The sequence below is a fragment of the Varroa jacobsoni genome, unplaced genomic scaffold (genome assembly GCF_002532875.2).
Source record: "Varroa jacobsoni isolate VJ856 unplaced genomic scaffold, vjacob_1.0 scaffold_585, whole genome shotgun sequence".
Taxonomy (NCBI): domain Eukaryota; kingdom Metazoa; phylum Arthropoda; class Arachnida; order Mesostigmata; family Varroidae; genus Varroa; species Varroa jacobsoni.
In genome coordinates this window covers 102,867-115,327 of record NW_019213487.1, presented here as the reverse complement: position 1 = coordinate 115,327, position 12,461 = coordinate 102,867, and the positions used below count along the sequence as shown (strand labels likewise).

General features: G+C 38.6%; 2 protein-coding genes across 4 annotated transcripts; one reads left to right on the top strand and one right to left on the bottom strand.

Moving 5' to 3' along the window:
- Positions 1-2,246: 2,246 nt before the first annotated feature.
- On the bottom strand, positions 2,247-4,918 carry LOC111261673 (uncharacterized). Its single transcript, XM_022835300.1, has 4 exons — positions 4,854-4,918; positions 4,290-4,379; positions 3,672-3,872; positions 2,247-3,155 (listed from the first exon to the last, which is right to left on the bottom strand). The coding sequence occupies exons 1-4, from the start codon at positions 4,857-4,859 to the stop codon at positions 2,871-2,873; spliced, it is 582 nt and encodes a 193-aa protein (XP_022691035.1). The 5' UTR covers positions 4,860-4,918; the 3' UTR covers positions 2,247-2,870.
- Positions 4,919-7,935: 3,017 nt separating this feature from the next.
- LOC111261672 (uncharacterized) lies at positions 7,936-11,818 on the top strand. 3 transcript variants are annotated; one of them, XM_022835297.2, is made up of 3 exons: positions 7,936-8,246; positions 9,298-9,395; positions 10,168-11,818. In XM_022835297.2, the coding sequence occupies exons 1-3, from the start codon at positions 8,075-8,077 to the stop codon at positions 10,372-10,374; spliced, it is 477 nt and encodes a 158-aa protein (XP_022691032.1). In that variant the 5' UTR covers positions 7,936-8,074; the 3' UTR covers positions 10,375-11,818. The 3 variants fall into 3 exon arrangements, with proteins under 3 accessions (XP_022691032.1, XP_022691034.1, XP_022691033.1); XM_022835299.2 differs by having other exon boundaries at positions 7,936-8,250; positions 9,301-9,395; XM_022835298.2 differs by having other exon boundaries at positions 7,937-8,250.
- Positions 11,819-12,461: the final 643 nt, after the last annotated feature.

Sequence of the window (12,461 nt, the reverse complement as noted above, 5' to 3'; positions counted from 1 at the left end):
TTAGAGGCTTTCATCGCTTCATTTGTAATCGTTTCGAAATGCCCTGTATAGGGAGTATGTACGTTCATAAACGTTCTTAAGAAAATAGAAAACATACTGAAGAAATTGATTTTACTTTTCATTGTCATTTGTTCGTAGTAGCACATATATACATACATATACAGCCAGAAACTTTTGTTTTTCCGTAGAAGTGAGCATGATGGCCTCTACGGAATTCAGCGTAACCTCGATGGGCAATTGAGTGTTCGAGTACCGAGTCGACTTCTACCGCCTTATTCAGCTTTTGCAACGATGGCTAGGCTAGCAAATATCAGAACTAGTTATAGTTCTAATTTGCATTCTTATGGGTTGCTTTGTAAAGAGAACCAAGGGGGATGCACAACACACAGATCGTCATAACAAACGTCCCGCGTGTTTTAATCATTTTCCCTGAACAGAACGTGGAAATAAAGCATTCTATGCATAGTCTCGAATAATGTTACACTATGTACTGTTATCGGTTAATTATTGGAGCACTGCTGATAATGAGTACTTCTCCAAAGCCACTATCAGAACGCATCAGTAGCACATTTGCTGCATCTATAGTTAATACGAATTTCGAAATTTGACCAACATAGATAGATTTAATGAAGCAGCGATTAATTGAAATTTCATCTATATTTACCGTTAATTTCTTTTTTAATAATTAACTAATTGTTTGAAGTTAGTTATGTCCTGTTTAATATACGATGTTAATTACAGCCGATCATCGATATTTCTTAATGAACAAAGGACATAATTTCATTGTTACATCTTAGATCTAAGAATATTCGTCGTATATTTTTATTATAGCCAGCTAACCGAACCATCAGTAAGCAACTGTGAAACTAAGGTGAGCCTCTAGAAATGTGAATACATTGAATATACTAGATCGGGTAAAGCTTATGTTAAGCTTAAGAAAAAAGATTTATCGCCTTAAAAGGTAGGATTGGTTAGTTACAATTCGAGGTAAGGATCGCCGAGATCATTCTGGCGATATGAAACGTGTTTAAATCTTTAAAGAAAAAAAAAGTTACTCCTAACTGCTGCAGCAAGCAAGCAAAGTTCCTACACATATTCAACTTTCAACAAACATTTTAGTTTTTTTTTACCACGTTATGTGCATTAGCCATACGTCTGTGAGTAACACTATATCTTAACATCTAATTTTTATGAAGACAAGTATACTTAGAATTTTAGGGAAAACTGCTGTTGAAGTGGATACATCTTTTCTACACAAAAATAAGTACAATAAATAAATGATATATGTTGCACGCATCTTTATTCCGTTATTCTGTATCGTACTTAGATAGATTTAAACCAGACCGATTGGAATGTAATTTGTAGGGCTGCTGAAAATGAAAAACTTAAATCTTGAAATTGACGACGGAGAAGCATGAAGCCAATATTTGATCCCCCAATGCAGAGACATATTGGGGCACCTAAAAATTTCGAGTTTTACGTCCGGCATTAGACCGGTGGGTCCCAGTAAGAAACGTTTGCCTATCCCCGGATTCGAACGCAGATTACCACGTGTCTTTAAGGTTAGCAGGCACACTACGTTGGTATTAAGGCATCTAGTAGCGCCAGAAAATCTAGAACCTAGTTTGCTCCCACAAAACGTTATAATTCATCGAAACACTTCGATATCCATTTTGTTGCTAATTTGTCCTGCCTGCTTGAGCCTACTGGGCAAAGAGTTAGTTGTGCCTCAGACAAGAAACTCGAGATCTTGGACGTACCTGATTTTATAATTTGACCATTACGGTATGGCCCTAACAACAAAAAGTTTCTATGATGATGCAGTAATAATTTTTTGCCCACTACACTTATGGATACTGGAAGTGTTCTTAGTTCAAAAACGGGTCTGGACTTTGTTTTATATTGCGGAAGCAGCCGTTTGAAACAATGCTTAGCGGAAGTACTAAGTGTAACATACTTATTTATGGTACGAGCCAGTTACCGTTTCAGATGAATGTCGTGAAGCACGAACATTCAGTAGAAGAATAAATTCACAGCTCTTTCTGAACTCGTGTTCTATCTGTCCGTTTGATTACCTACTAATCGGCCTAATATCCACGAAATAGACCTAGCTGTAGTACCCAACGTACCTGACGTCCAACAGGCGGTAGTTTTAAGTCGTAATGGTGGCTTTGTGAGGTGCCACAAAAACACTTTGTTGACCCCATTCTAAGCCAACACGACATTTAGATAAAGAATGACAGCGATAAAGATTGTCATCATTTTGATTATTATGTTAAATCCCTTTTGGAGCGTTGCCATAGCACTCAATTAAACACTGAACAAGTAGAACTTCTTCTCGTGCTTCAGATAGGCATTGAATTTTAGTTATTTGTAGGTAGACAAACTCAGAGAGTACATTATGTTATAAATTACGTAAGAATATATATGTATATGTTGAATCTAGGGGCGAGTTGTATAGGCTATTTTCAATAGAAAGGCTAGATTTGCAAACGAAAACACTTTACGTAACAAACAAACGTTGGGTTTTATCTCTATTGTGAATAGCTAAGAATCAATATGGTTTAAGACTAAATAGCAGTTCATTTTAAAAAGTGAAAGTTTAATTTGTCCTAATGATACCTCTTAGGTAGTATATATTATTGGCTATATTTGGTCTAAATAAATAAAGATAAATACTGAATATAAATATTTTTCAAAAACCTGAGAACAAAGGGATATACAGCGAAGCATGCGTTAGAGGGTACGAAAAGGACATTTCTAGTACGCAAAATGTAAATTAAAGGAAACAGTAAAATACTTCAGAGTAGAATAAGTCAATTCTATGGTGTCACTCGGTTCGAAGAGCTTAACCCAATCTTTCTGCAGGTTTATCTATAAAAAGGCCCAGAACCTCCGTGTATTCTAATGGAACCGCCGTGGTGCCCGTGGGCGATAGAATGTTCATATCCCACCATCCCGTGACCAAATCCGCCGTGGCCGTCGAACACAGGGCCTGCAGCACCATAAGTCCCGTAAGAGACAGCATGTCCATAGCCTCCATGGTTATACCCCGTGGATCCATGCTTGTAACTGATAAGGCCCGCGTAATAGCCCCCAGCGAGCGCTGTGTTGCCGTTTGCAGATGCATAAGCAGCACTTGCGGCATACGATGTCTGAAACAGGTGGCAAATAGTATAGGTACGTTACAGCGGAAACTTCGAATGTTGGCGTATGCAAGAGTATACAAGTTCGGCTTTTTATCTCCAACAGGATTAGATAGGGTCAGTACTAATAATTACTTTCAAATGAAAAACCTATGTTGTTAGATTAGCTTGCACATCCGCATTTCTAATTATTGTTGCCAAATTAAAGGACGTGCCAAATATAAGCCTAAATGTAAGTCAACTATCTCCCATTGATAAATCATAATTATGCAGCAATAATAATAATAATACAAAGTTCAAATTAGAATTTTTTACCAACCGATTTACCTAAAAATAGGTAATGGCGTAGGGAAAAGATGCTTCTGACCTTATGTACGTTTGGAGTTTAGGTGGGCAAGTTCATGTATGATATTTTGTTATATATCGAAAAAAAATCAACCGACAGAATTGACGGTTGTAGGATTCGTCTACCGAGTCCGGTACGATAATCTAGCCAGGACTTCGCATCGCTCAGTTTAGACAAACCTTAGTTCCAGGTTCATTGGTTTTAATTTGCGCGCGGAATCCGATTTTGTCGGCGACATAATGCACTGTTCTATGACGTCCATCAATATCACCGATGTAGTATGAACCGGAAACGCCGTGAGGGCCGCCATATTCTTTTCTTCCGTTAACAGCCCCATGCTTATCAGCAATGTCGTACGAAAAAGCATAATTTCCATAGTCCTGGGAATTCAGTTCGACTTTTTATTATCACACTTTTTACGAATCGCCGTCATGGCCGTCCAATTGGGTTGTTTTTTGTCTAAAGTATACTTATTTGTTTACTCACTAAACGAAGGCCCCATTTTCGAGGCTGATATTGATTTGTTATAGATGTAATCAATATTCATTAAAGATATGAAGCATTATTTTTTAATAACTCGTCGAGTTAGGTTATTTTAGAGGAAAGCATTTAAGGTCATTATTTTGCGTGTCGATCGGTAATGGCGCCTCGAATTTTAGTCTCCTTCTTGAAATTTACTCATTTAATTGAGCATAGATGATACTGCTATAACTTTATCATATCAGGTTAACGTATCCTTATTAATGATTGTGAAAAAGTAAGCCAAGAAAGCTATTAGCAAACATATTCTAACTTACGTCTTGCTTTCGCAATGAGTTCGATTGTCCTCCGCCGGCTTTGACAGAACCTAAGCAGAGTAACAGGATAGTGGCGCATGCAACGAAGGCCTGCAAGAATCAGAATTACGCACGTTTTTTTTGTGGTTAATTCCGATAAAAAAAGGAGCAGAAACAAAAGCAAGGAGGCAGTGAATTTTTTCACCGGACTCCGTTGATCATCCAGTAAAATATTATGGGTGTGCATTTGATAGCATAGACAAACAACATTTCTAAACAAAAACATTGCAAGTCGGCCTTAATGAAAACTCGCCTCCTATTTTAAATTCTGAATAATTTAAGTACGGATGTAATTATTAGAAGTTGTTTCTCGTCTACATTAAATCTCAGTTCTCTTATTAGCGATCATCACGGGCGACGTGCATCTTCATCGAAGGTGTCAACGTAAACATTAATCCTAGGCAACATCGTACTGCGTGCTCTGCTAATGCGCCTCTAAACAACCGGCTCACAAGTTGAATATCTATATTCTCGAGTAGCCTTAGACGGTACTCTCTGAGACATATGAGCACAGAAGTATCGAACCTTCATAATGATGCTGTGACGTGTCTTAGGTAGAGACTTTCTTTGATAATCGAACAACCAATATGTACAATAATACTTCGGCGCACATGAGCCGCTAATATAGTCATTTCGGTCAACCTTGGTGGCCATGGAAAGCCACCCTATGGGAAACAGTAAGCTAGTTTACCAACAAGCAGTTCCGCGCAGGGTACCGAAAACGGAGGAGTCTTTGTCGTGAGTATTTTTTGGCTAAAGCTGGGTGCCCTTTTCTGGTATCATGCTGCAGTGCACCCACTTACCGATAGCATGTCATGTTGTGGCTCGTACCAATCACACACTGAGTCGTGCGCCTGTAAAATTTTTACTGGTTTTCCTCACATTGATTTCAACGAGCATGTTAGCAGGACAGCTCTTGTCTCACCCGTATTCCCCAACTAAGGGAGCTCCTCATCGCCGTTAGACCCTAAATTCAAGTCAATCTGTCCGTTGGCGAGTACCGTAGAGCCAATTATCGTTGTGGTCCGCCATACGTACCATTCTGTAGTGGCTGGGGAATGGATCACAGTTAGCCTAGACGGATAGCGAAGTCGTCTTTTTTGTGTACACAGAAATTTGTGCTGTTCCCACGAAAAATCCCACGATCATCTGATTATGATTTTTTCTTCGATAAACAGACCGCTTCTGATTTTGAGAAAATCATCTGGGCTAACACGGAGAACGAGTTTTATGCATTTATTCTGGCCGACCCACCGGCGGCAACAGAGAATGGAAAATAATCAGGGGCAGTTTTTGCTAATGCCATGACCACTGCTGATACGTTGCAGAAACGAGTAACGTTGCGTGGCCGTGTGTTTTGGTAACAATAATTGGATGCCAATTATTATATACCTATGTATTCTTGACCGTTATTCACCGAGCGGCATCAACAAGACTTTTTCTGTGACTCTAGCTTTGATATCTAATCTTGCGGGTTTTCGTAGTTAGCATTCGCTACCAAAGTCCCGTTAGCCTTTTTTTTATAATTTTTGGATCGAAAAGGCGTAATGATTTTTATGATTCGGTAGAGAACTTCATAAATTATTGAAATTTCTACAAACGTATGTGCGCAACAGTAGAGTACTTATGTTTTTACAAATGCGCAAATGTTATCTATCTTTTATGACAAAGTAAATTATATTGTAGAATATTGAGCAAATGCAATTACTAGCAACGTTGCAATAACTCACTATAAGTTATTGTTTGAACATAATTCACTTTCAATTGGTTCGAAGTCTGACCTTCAAGGATCTGATTATGAAAAGCTGTGACACAAACAACACGAAACGAATAAACAACCTAAGATGTTACCCGTTATTTGAATTTAGACCGTATTCCTACAGCCTTGTTCGAATAGTTTCCTATTGCACAGTGTTTACTTACTTTTTCCAATATATTTTAAGTATCAAGATGGTGATTTCTTACAATGGCATACTAATATCTGCATTATTAGATACGCGTTGTTTTCGGGAGAATCTATTTAAGAGTTTTCTGGTGATCTAGTTAGATGATAATTTGCAAATGAATCCGCTATTAGCCTAAATATAGCACCTCTTAGTAGAAAAAGTTGAATTGCGTTTTCGTCGCATTGAAACCAGTAAAAAGGGTAAATCCATTAGTGTAGAAACTTTATTATTATTGTTGTCCTGTTTTGACTCACGTACAAACGGTGTCTACAAATGGTTTCTATGTAAATTTGCGCTATTTTGGAGCAAGCAGATTCTGAATGTATAACAGACCAAATGGCTCCTTTTACTATAATCTTCCTAGGGACGGTACAAAGGATAGGACGTCAGGTGACTGTCCTGCGGTTTTTACGAATATATGCACTTTTTTCTATTGTTTGAAGTAATGGCGGATTTTATAAAGCCAGACAGAACCGTCCCTTGTCAAAGCTGCATATGAGTATCATTGCAGGGAGCATCCGCATGTGCGCCGATTAATCTCCTAAACGAGGACTCCTTCAGCTCTTAAAAACTTTTTCAATACAAATTAAATCCTATAAATTGCTGCTAATGTTCGAACAAAATGCTTAGCAAAACGTTTCGGATGAGTGTCAACTAGTGACGTAATGCGATGCGGTTGTATGAATATCCGATCAAATAGAACGTTCACACTGTTTCATTGACATCTGCTTAGATAGAGTCATCCTTTATTAACGCCATCGTAATTGTACGGTGTCGTCGCGAGACGCCTGCAGCTAGTTTTACTTTCAGCGACTTCATTTCCTGACACCAATGCTCGATGACGCCTTATCCGGCGTCCTGTTGCTTTATCACTATCGCTGATCATTTTAGCAGTAACCTATCTCAACGTCCGACGTCCTATCGTTGTGCGTAGATTCAGGAGTTCGCCAAAATCGTTCAGGCGGAACGGACCTACACGCGCCAACTGCTAGATCGATATCGACACTAGTCGCACTTTGTCTACCTCTTTTATTTTCGCCTTCGGAGTGTATCAGAGCTCTTCTGATCGGCTGCTATGATGGCTACAGTTCAACGTAATCACGCCTCTGCGGGATGTCCACCGTGATCATTCAAGCTGTTGTCTATGACACGGTCATATGAGCAAACGACAATAACATCGCTTCCGCAAGTCGTAAGTTTATCCTGTGCGTCTCTTGCTCGGACGTCAGTAGTGTGACTCATGCATAGTAGATGCAATACTCAATCTGCTAATGGCTGATCCCACGTATTAGACATCCTATTTCCACTTACAGTCCATTATACAATTGAACGTTATATCGTAACAAAGGTAATTAGTAATTGTATTTAATTACAATATGAATGATGGTGAGGCTCATGATGGGGGCGTCGTTCTGTTAAAGCTATTGCTAGATATTCAATACGTCTATCTAACAGCAAGTAAATGTACTGGTACAATCAGTTTTTATTGTGTCGTCGGTTATGTAATGTAGTCAGTTGTATGAACGGGCATCGGTCCCTTCTTGCTGTTCGAGAGCTTCAGATGAAGATGACAGGTTCGTCGCTATGTTGACATATTAATGGCCTTCTCACCTGACTCCCGAACGTTGCCGTCTCCACTGCGGCTATCTTACTGACTGGTATAATTGGCCCGCCCGATGAGATCCGACTAGCAATTGCCTGACTAAAGGCTGGCTTATCGTAGTGATCTACTAAACGTTTGAAGTTATGTCTGGCAATCATTAAGTGTTTTGGAGTTCATATTGGAGACTGTCGTAGTTTATGGTTAATAACATTGATTCGCTGTGGTCAAACAAGACTAAAAACAATTCTTTAATGTGTAGTTTGTTAAATAATTGCTATTTGATAGCCAATCATTGTGAAAATGTCTATCACGATACGGTCAGCTTTGGCGATTCTCAGCGTTGTGCTAGCCAGCACGTCTACTCCCACAGTGGGTAAGCGCTAGCCGGAAAAGGCTCAGTAATCAAGTCTGCCATTGTAACAATAATTACTTTGATAAAACGTGCTACTTCTTTTGCAAAGGAAGAAAAAAAAAACAGCTGAAGAACACAAACGAATCTTCCGCATATTATTCAGATCGTTGCATTACATTTACTTACTGCAAAATCGTCATCCACAACAAAATAAGCTTCAGCCCTTCGCAGATCATGCCACTGTACATTTACAGTCAGCCATATCAGATAACAGTGACAGCAGTTGGAAAACAAAAAAAGGCACTAATTTTACGCAAGTACTATTGATTACATAATACAAGAAGAATTACGTTGATCGTAAAAAGCTGACTGACTATAATATCGAGATATTTCAGTCCATCCAACTGACCTCTCCTGCTTGACTATTCCGCTCGCTTGGTTTTGATGCAAATTTTACAAGCAAAAAAAAAAAAAACCCGATACGAGCCCCGATAGAAATTTCATCAATCATGCCGCAGCGCTGAAGACAGATGCTTATGTGAACACTGCGGGATTGTCATCAATACATAGGGCCAAGAGCAAATATTAAACGTTTGTTTGGCTGATCATTGGACATAGGTCGCAACGTATAGGATCGTGTCAGGAACGCTTACGAGAGCATGATCTAGCGAAATGGAAACGGAATTGCAGTCGAGTTAAACTTACCCATAGCCGCCAACTTAACATGAGTGGACCGGTTAACGCAAGTTGTTTCCGATCACACCTCTACAGTACTTTTATTCTAAAGTACTTTGATACTGCTAATTGAGAAAATAAGGGAAACAGACCCAGAGCAACTGTTCGTCTGCTAGCTAAGTCTAGATCGGATCTAACAATTATTTCAGGCTTGAGGTCAAAAGAAATAATACCAGATGTGTCCACAGGGTACTTCCTGTGAATAGTTCTGCTGGTGCATTTCCAATCGCTAGACGTTATCAATTGTTATTCATTTTCTATTACACCAGCAGTAATGTGAAAGCGACATTAGTAAACACTTAACTAGTACTATACTTTCCTATTTTATTTCAGAAGGCCTTTCTATCAAGGGAAGCTGTTGCCAAGATTTATGTCCGTGCATGATTCGCGTGCAGAAAGAGCTTAATGGCGATTCTGCGATGACGGCGCAGGTTCGACTGTTTAATTGCACAAAAAAAGTTACTACATACTCAAATGTGTCGTTGCTTTGTATACAAAGTCACTTTAAATCATATATTTTTCAGTTGAGCGAACGATTGCAATACTTTTTGTAAAATTCAAAGATCGGTTTATTTCGATTAACCTGCTACGTTTTTGTTAGAAACATGTTTTCAATAGAAACATGTTTAGACTAGGGTATCATACGTTTTCGTTTGGTAATTTCTCAGCAGCTGGCGAAGGGAAACAGTATTTTCAGTACATCTTATGTGTTTTCCATCAAGGTCAAAAAGTTTCGGGTCTCTCCAGCCGGGATAGGCGCCACGTTTGTCTCGGTTGTAATGACCCGGGAGGGGCGTGACGCTTATGATAGGAACACGTAAAGAGAGTCGCACTAAGCCATTAATAGCGGAAAATAATCTCTATGCGAACTGCATATGGATATTGACTCGTCACACGGCGACTTTTTCACACCTGAAATAACGACAAATAAAACGGGTGTCGGTTTTTCCCATTCAAGGACACCCCTCCCGAATAAAGGCCAATGAAGCCTTATGTTCCAGATAACCCCACGGCAACAGTCTTGGAGAGTCATAAAAGTGTTTCAGCGACGCTGAAAGGAAACCATTTGAAAGAGTCTAACTTAAATTACACTGCCTGGCTCAGAATTGTATCATATTGAGATGTGAACACGCTCAGAAAATCGATAGTATGACCTAAAATAACGAATTGCATCTTCCCATGCTTTTATCTATTTGCCTTTAGGTGGACAATAATATCAGGGATGATATTCCATTACAAAGGTCCAGCGGCTCTGTAGACGTAATTGCTTCCATTATGGACAACACCGAGTCCACTATTGACATCGGCACGCACAGCATACCGGAAATTAAAAGCTTAAAAACATTTGGAAATGTTTTTACAACCCTGGAAGTTCCAGAGGCATCTGTTGCAGAACGCACTTTGGATTAATCTGGCCTTCCAAAAAATGCTCATGATGCACGGCTAGGTAACTTCGGAGAAAAAATACAATGCGAGGTCGTTTCTTTGAAAAAGATGGGACACCCCTGGAGATAACCCCGAAAGGAGTCCAAAAAAAAAACGGTAACCAAACTTTTAGAGCTGCAAGCTACATGTTTTAAGGAAAGAATCAAATTTAGTGGAATAATGTGTAATAATGGTAACTAACGAAAACTAGTCATTTGTGATGCTTTCACCAGGAAAACGAGTGCTTATCGCAAATTTAACAAAAACTCTTCTGTATTAAGCATTCATAAAATACGTCTGTGACACAGAACAGCCAGAGACGTTGCGCTACATGTGGTTAGGAAGGGCAATAAGTGCACAGCGTCTGGCGTACCAAAATTGTATATAAAATAAGTTGTAAATAGTACGTGTCTATTCCGTAGCAGGATCTTCCGCTCATTCTATTTTTCAGTGCGACAGCACAGAGATATTTTAACTTAAATTGGAATGCAGTTTATATCAGAGGGCCAAGCAGCGTCCGCTGGTAATTAGACGTGACGGTAACGATGATTAGCTTTAAGAGAAGAGGTTTGTTCTCGGGAAAAGCATGATGGAGTTTGATATGAACTTTACCGTATTATGTAGAAGTAAGGAAGTTTATACGAACTAAGAGACGAGGCCGACCAATTTCGTTTTGTTCGACTAACAAAACGGTGGTCGCGGTGCCCTGTGTATTACTTGGACCTTTTATATGCCTATTTGCCTGATGGCGTAAGGGCCTTATATATTTTCTAACTTTTCAGCCAGTTCTTTTTAGGAATAAAAATCTTACATTTTAATAAATCTCGAATAGATATTTTGTTTAGGACCTTCGTCCGTAACTAGGCTTTGATTTACATTGATGACCCCACACATCAAATAATATAAATATTACCTTGATAAGACATCATCAGATGAATATACTGATTATTGTAGCTGCCGTATAAGACGAACATTATACAGACTATATGAAGTCGACGATATCTAGACCGTCAATTATTTGAATCTGTTCAGTCATGACTGAAAAAAAGAATTGAAAAGTGGAAATTCGTTATACCTCTCTATTTTAATAGGTATATCCATATCGCTTTAGATGTCAACTTGAGGCATTGTCCTTCCGCTTAATGCTTGGCTGAACAAAGTAGTTCCGAAGCGCGTTATGAGCATGGTTCGAAGCTATCAACGATCAAAGAAGCTTTTTGTAAATTTTTTAACCCTTTAGTATCAAAGGGTGTGTTGATATGTGATCTAAATAACGGATGTTTTTTAATGACAAGGATTGAATCGACAGTATCGTCTTCAGGCCTGAAATTCTATCACTTATGCTCTATTATGGCTTATGTTGTACTATTACTGTATGAGCATTTAAGAAATTTCAATAAATCAGCGTATCGTCTGTTTTGACATCATTCATTTAGGAGTTGATATATATATATATTGAATTTTGAAAGAATATATATATTCTTTCAAAATTTGGCCACTACAATATGATTTCAACGCGCTTCCTATTGATATAACCTCTGTATTCATAATTTATGTCTTATAAAAATAAGAACTTAATACCCTCACCAATATATACCAATTCACCTCAGTTAAGCTGTGTTTTCTATATTCTATTATATTGATATGCTGGTGTTTTTCGCGAGTGTTAATAACAGACTCATCAACATGGCGTGCTCTATTCTCCTAGATAAGTTCGACCTGTGTTAGGCGAAATCGTGCTACAGAGCCTGCAAACACTGTTTAACCTTACGTACCAGACAAATTGTTGATACATTTAGCAGTCGTTAGTAATGCAATGCTATAATATATTTGGTTGGTTTGTTTTCATATTAGACATCTGCTTTGATTGGAAATAGAATGAAAGGTAGCCTGAGGATCTTCAACCAGACATAATGCATGTAGCCCGATAGTTCAACACTTATTGAAAATGTAAAAGAACAGAATTTTAAGGAAAAAATAATTTGTTCAAATCAATTGAGATGGACAAACGGCAGAGCATGAAACTTAACGCGCTACGGGTGTTTGCCAGTTAATTAGAATCGTTCTTGTTT